Source organism: Miscanthus floridulus, chromosome 19, assembly GCF_019320115.1.
Source record: "Miscanthus floridulus cultivar M001 chromosome 19, ASM1932011v1, whole genome shotgun sequence".
Classification (NCBI taxonomy): domain Eukaryota; kingdom Viridiplantae; phylum Streptophyta; class Magnoliopsida; order Poales; family Poaceae; genus Miscanthus; species Miscanthus floridulus.
The window spans coordinates 107,951,468-107,958,399 of NC_089598.1; the positions used below are offsets into that span (position 1 = coordinate 107,951,468).

At 42.4% G+C, this 6,932-nt stretch overlaps 1 protein-coding gene across 1 annotated transcript; it reads right to left on the bottom strand.

Moving 5' to 3' along the window:
- Positions 1-597: 597 nt before the first annotated feature.
- Positions 598-4,754, bottom strand: LOC136528906 (cyclin-B2-2-like). The gene is given in 13 exon segments (XM_066521901.1): positions 598-1,242; positions 1,244-1,268; positions 1,358-1,536; positions 1,645-1,668; positions 1,670-1,744; positions 1,818-2,039; positions 2,140-2,229; positions 2,317-2,454; positions 2,534-2,659; positions 3,391-3,436; positions 3,534-3,599; positions 3,700-3,876; positions 4,624-4,754. Coding segments are annotated over 12 exon segments (1,275 nt in total). The 5' UTR covers positions 3,864-3,876; positions 4,624-4,754; the 3' UTR covers positions 598-1,122.
- Between the last annotated feature and the right edge of the window lie 2,178 nt (positions 4,755-6,932).

Sequence of the window (6,932 nt, forward strand, 5' to 3'; positions counted from 1 at the left end):
AACCCAAAAGTCGAAGTGCTATTCCAAGTTAGCACTTCGTGCTGAAAGGCCTTCTGCTTCAATGGATCATAAGCTTCTTTGCTTACTTTGCTATCTTTTACTCCTCCAGATACACTTAGACTTTTAATGTTCAAAGCATAGTGCAGTAAAAGAAACGTACAAGATAGGATAAAGATGCCAGCGGAAGAAAAAAAATATCTGATCCTAAGCTAAAAGGATCAAACTGATGGCATCTGAAGCAAGAAATATGCTTATTATTACCCAAAGAGTGAAAGACACTTTATACACAGCATCCATGACCAGCGACGAAGCCAGGAATCGACGAAGCCAGGGCTGGCTTCCTCTTCTTCTTCCTGCAGCCCCTCCTTGCCTTCTTCTTCCTCCTCATGGCGGTAGCCCGGGCTAAGCCCGGGCTCCATGTAAATCATGGCCGTAGGGGGGGCTGGAGCACGGGTAGCCCCCCCGCTGGCTTCGTCGCTGTCCATGACCAACAAGAAAATGACAAAAAACTGATAATAATGCCATGCACATACCTGAAAACATGCTACATAATTTAAGATCAGGAACAAATGGGCATGCGACATGGCTTCAGGTTTCACGCATCAACTGTCTGGAGTCGATAACCGTCTTGAGTGAATAGCGAGATATAAAAAGTTTTTTTTCGCAAATATACAGATATACAAGACCTGTAACAATGGAAAAATACCAACAGTGACAGTGCATTGAGATGGAGCTTTTTGTCTAAAGGCATCCTTCAGATTGCAGAGGCGCAGAAAAAACAAATTCAGCAGATCCACACAATCAATGTTTATTTTCAGATTGCAGAGGTGTCACATAACATGACCAAAGAATAATGCCCAAGATACAACGAATTAAATTCCAATGGATATAATTGGAAAAAACCTAAACAACACAAACACTGTTTCATTGAGGTTAAGTTATTGAACTAACGAACAACACACCAACCCAGCCCCCCACCAAATAGTTGCTGCAACAGCTGTTGCATATATGCAGATCCCACTCTGTAGTTTAGTCGAAGTAGCCTCTATATACACCTCTCTTTCACTCTTTCCATGGAAGTAGTTAGAGTGTGTATAACCAGCCAATTATATTAGTTCAAGCTTAGGTTCTTGCATCCAGCAAGAAAGTTGCAGGTTCTGATTTCGCAGCACAGCCATATCTAAAAGTGCTGTACTTTCTATGGACCCCGGTAAGTTTTCCATGAGCTGCTCTTTGGTGCAAGTTCAACCATCATCCTAGAGCAAACCCTGCAACGTAGAAGGGACCATGTAACTGTAAGCACAAACTGAAAAGGTATGCCTTTTGTAATATATAAAGAGTAGGGAGGTATAACTACATTAGTTGTTCTTCTGAATATTTTGTGTGCAGCTCACAGCATTTGTTCCAGGACTTGAACCCATTTATGGTGCATTGAGCTGTGTAGATGGCAGCAGCTGCTAGCATAGACGGGCAGAACTGGAGCATCTCGTATTCGACAAGACTCAGCTCGATCATGAAGAAAGACAGGAGTTCGAGCTGTCCAGTGGTATAAAGATTTTGTCAGGGTTTATACACTTGTACAGCAAACCTATAGCTTACATGATTTATTGATCACAAAAACAGGAGTATGTATTAGTATCTTACCTTCTTCTCAGATTGTGCTGCCTTTTAGAAACCTTCTCATGAAACAGTATGGAGTCGGCACCGACATATTGAAATTAAGTGTGTTCACTATCCTCCTCTCCTGCAGAGATTTCAATGTCAGTTATCTGTTTTTTTTTGCACTAAAAATCAACATGCAGCACATTTTTTTTTACCATTTCAAGAATATCAGCCCTTGTGTAGGCGCGATCACAGATTAAGATCAGATCCTCGACCACCGGTACGCTCACTTCTTCATACTTGCACGCGAGCAACATAGCAGTTACACCAACTAACTGAAGCTTCTTCCGCACCACAGTTTCACGTGCCAAGAATCTATCTATGATGTTCACAGTTAGGAAAAGGGTCTCCTCCAACAGCTCTAATTTGTAGTGTACCTGCATTGAAAAGAGAAATAAAACATGGAATTTTAAGGTCTTACAGAGCATATGAATAATACTAAATCAAAAGCTTTAGACGTTTGCTTAAAATCCCCACCTCTATCAGCCAGTCAATTAGAATGCCACGCATCTTCTCATTTATATCGGTTTGGCTTGACATGTAATTTGTAGGGACACAGCTTGCACCCTATGTACACAGAATGTTGCAATGAGATTACAAATGACAACCAGGGTAATTGAACATAACTTCAGGTTTAGAAGGTCAGAGTTGTACCTCAGTTTTCCTGTAAAATCTGTAAATTTCATCTACATAGTCAACCACAGCCAGGGAGTTTCCTGCATCACAACTGTCAATATCAGGTGCTGCCTCCTCGATATCTTCCATCTCAATCTCTTTCAGTTCAGAGTTGATCTGAAATGACTTCTATTAGTGACAATTACCAAATACATAGTCTACTATGCTTACCAAGGGCAAAGTAATGTCAATTTACCATTTCATCCATCTCCGACAGCATAGGCAAGGGAATATCATCAGTCATTTTTGTGCTTTCCATATCTGCAGGTGTGTGGAATGCTGTATCTGCGTTTCTTTTCAGTCTTTCACTTCCAATTGGGGCCTGCACGGCAATAAAATATTCTGAGCTGATATATGAATACTACTACTTGTTGAAACAAGGTCCGATTTCACTGGTAATGTGGAGATGTGAACCAAAAGAAAGTTGCACGACATTTATATGAGCAAAAAGGTCTACTAGAATAACATAACGTTTGTAGAACATTCAAATTCTATATATGCATATTCAAATGTACACAACATACAAGAGCAGTCAGCACAAATTAGAAGATTCAGTGCATAGATTAAAACTTTACATGCTATATGCAAAAGCTGAATTTATTATTATTATATATATAAAGGACTTCAATATACAAGTTTGAAGTCCATGGGTGCCCTTTCACACTTCACAGGTCAGATATTTGAATGGCCATATTTACCACAAGTTGCAGCAACATGCATCCAAGAATTGTCAATTTCACAGCAAAAACATAGTACATCACATTCAAATATATCAAAACTGGATATGCTACGTGCAAATAAAATCTGAATTCTCTTTCACACTGATGAAATGTCTGAATTGGCATATTTACCATAAGAAGCAGCAGCATCTATCAGGAGATTATCTAACTGGCAGCAAAAGACAGTGCACTGCACATTCATAATCTGTCTCCTACGTCAATCCTAACTCGTATAATGCCATAATGGGAGCGTAAATTTACAGAAACAAACAGCAGTGCACAGAGCAGACACTATCAAACTAGCAACAATTTGAATATCTTTAATGACTATTACCACATGGGCAACCGTAGGTTGGTTTGCCAATGTTGCAGCGAATTTCCTGCCAAAAGAGCAAGACATATTACTTCATTAACCTGATATATATGGTAATTCGATACATGATGGTAAGTAGTAGCTAGTAGAAGTATGTAGCAAACCTGGTGACCGGACGGTGTCCAACAAAGCCAGCTTGATCTTTAGTATTTACAGCAGCAGCTGGTTTTCTAAAGCAATGAAATTTAAACCAATTAGTGATCCAGTTCATGCAATTGGAAGCTACAGGTCAAGCAAAATTTGTGCACAGCTCGGGGGACGGGGGCTTACTCTGAGAGACCTCTCTTGCTGACAGCCAAGTGTTGGTGCGGGCCTCCTATTATGTTCTTGATGTCGCTGAGGGCTCTCCGGTTGGTGTAGGCCATCTCCGGCGCAAACTTGACGCCCTCCATGGCAACACCTTGGTGGCCGTTTTCAGATCTCAGATTCTCCATTGCTGACGAGCTACTGCAGCAAGAAAGTCAAACCGAACGGTACATGAGAAACCGATAAACGCCAAGAGCCACGCGGATCTGCTTAAAGCAAGGCCTTTTGGTTTGAATATCGCGTGACATTCCGCATCGTAGTACGTCAGAACGATTCGAAGACGACAAATGCGGCAGGTAGGACCATAGGAAGGTCGAGAAATAGATTAAAACGCTGCGAGTTTCGGGGCAACTTTGAGAAGAAAAAAAAGATCCTGCTGCTGAGCTACCGATGGTATGTTCCATAGCTGGAGTCTGGAGAGAAGCAAGAGATCCCCCAGCTCAGGCTCAGTCAGAGAAGAGGAAAAGAGGCAACTTTGAGAAATTCGGGTCAAGAAGCTCGAAAGAACTCGGGTTCCGAGAACGCCAGGCCAAATTCTCGGCGTTCGTCTATGGAATTCGAAGAGCATGGGAGATCTTCGGGAGCAGATCCGTCCGCATCAGGCAACAAAGCTAGCTAGCTAGCTACAAGCCTGAATGCAATCTCGCTTTCAGCTAATCTTCTCCCCGAATTGCTCCATCTGACCGGAGATCCAAGGGAGTCGCAGCTCAAGAACCCAAATCCAACGCAAAACAAGAGCATGAAGCAATTCGAACCCTAGCGCAAACTAAAGCTCAGACTACCGCACCCAACAACCCCGTTCAAGAAACGCACGCGTCAGTCCAAGAACCAAGCTTTCTTTCACCCACACGGCCGCCGGATGCGAAAGAGAAGCACGCACGTACGGACCTTGGGGGGTGAACCAACGGGAGACGAAGCGCAGCACGGCAGGAGCTCTCCCCCCTGACGGACGCTGCCGTGCCCGCCTCTCCGCTTGCTGGTGGTGTCAGGCAGAGGCAGGAGCCAGCAAGAAGAAGAGGAGGAGCGGAGGAGAGAGACGGGCCACGGGAGCGATAAAGTAGGGGGAGGAGACCCAAAAGGGGAAGGGCGGGCCGAGCCGTTTAAACGCAACGGTCATGCCATGGGGGCCGTCGGATGGGATCTGGACGGCCGGGCGAGCTGTGGGGCGCCCCTCAACGGCTAGGGATTCCACATGTGCTCCTGCTTTCAAAAAATATAAGCGCACTTTGTTTGCAAGACTTGATGACCCAGCAAAGACTTTTTAAGACTGTGGATAGATGACCATTACATGAGGCGGCGTCAGCTTTAAGTTTCCATCTAGTTGACAGTATATATGTGCATCTTTTTAATTAGCTATGTATGTGTAGGATAAAAAGACGCATGTGTAATTCCTATGTAGGAGTATTGCTGAGTTTAGTTCCCTGGGTTGTTTTCACATTCTTCGTACTAAATTTAATAGATTTATAATCGCCCCGCGATATGCATGTATTGCTGATTTTGGTTCCATGGGTTGATTTCACGTTCTTCGCACTAAATTTAATAATTTTACAAGTATCACAGTATGTACGATCGATTTTGGTTTCATGGGCTGATTTCATGTTTCTTCGTACTAAATTTACAGCCTTATAATTGTCAATCGAGCCTGTTGAACGTGCAGTAATTGGGTTGATTTTCATGTCTTTGTACTAAATTTATAGCCTTATAATTGTCGCGGTACATATTGCTAATTTTGGTTCTATGGGTCGATTTCACGTTCTTTGTATTAAAACTCCATGTCCAGAGTTTCGATTATAACATACTTTTAATTAAATTCATTTACCGGGGTGTCACGAGGAGCTCTATTTTATGCTCAATTTAGGCTGGAACATGGTTTACAAATATTATATTCAGTTGTAGATCTACTACTACTACGGCCGTGTTTGAACTAGTCGTTCCTGGACGCTCTCCTCCGTACTGCCTAGCTGTGTTCGCCTGTGGGCCCCACTCCGTCCAGTCACATCTCTACCGTTGTGCTGAGTTGCTGACACTGACAGTGGAATCGTTCGCTGCTCCCAAGAGGAGAATGAGAAACAAGGCCTTGTTTAGATTGTAAATTTTTACAATTTGAATACTAAAGTACGTTTCATTTGTATTTGACAAACTTTGTTTGATCATGGACTAATTAGGCTTAAAAGATTCGTCTCGTAATTTACAACCAAACTGTGCAATTAGTTTTTTTTTACCTACATTTAATGCTCTATGCATGCGTCTAAAAAATGACGTGATAGAGAAAGTAAAAAAACTTGGAATTTGGAGGTGATCTAAACAAGGCCCAAGCGGCTGGCTGTTTGGTAGCCGGCCGCTGCCACCGCAGCGGAGCCCACGCCACACTTTGTGACGAGCGTTTTGGCCGCCACACTCGTCACAGAACAGTACACGATAGACACTGTGGTGGCCGCATCACAAGGCGAGCAACCAGGCTGCCTAACTTTAGCTGTGGCGAGCGGCGGCTGGGAAGCAAACATGCCCCAAATGTCCAACTATTTGTAAATTCCTAGTGGGAAACTGATAGACTAGATATTTAGGTTTCAAAATTTGAAAATCAGTTGAAATCTGTTGCAAAATGAAATTAATGGATACGATATGCCAAAGAAAACTAAAGAGCGTATCTTCTGATCCAGGTAGCTAATAATTAAATGGTTGGATGCAGTTGTTTTACAGGTTTGTCTCTGGTTTAAGATTTTCCATATAACATGTTTTAGAATTTCCACGGTATGTATTTAAGGATGAAAACGGAAAGGAAATATCTCGAACCAAACCACATCGTTTTCTACATTTGACCCGAGCGAATTCGTATTTTTGGACAAAATACGGAATGCTAAATTCGAATTCGAAATACGGAATACTAAATTCGAAATCGGATCGAATTCGGTATAGGCTTTGTTCGACCGATTTCTATGTAACACTCCGGTGTTACGAGCTTATTTAGCATTGCGATTTAGGTCTAATAAAATTTCCGAAACGATTTTCTCGGATTTTAAAATTTTAAAAACTAGCTTTTCACGTCAAGTATATTTTAAAGCTTTGTTTGTGGCGGCTTGTTTCGCGTAAAATAATCACATAACGTTTTAATATTTTGTTCCATGGCCTGGTACGAGTATGAGCTATCGCATACGATATTTTTATGGGCGCAGCGGTACGACAGGTCCTTTTTCTTT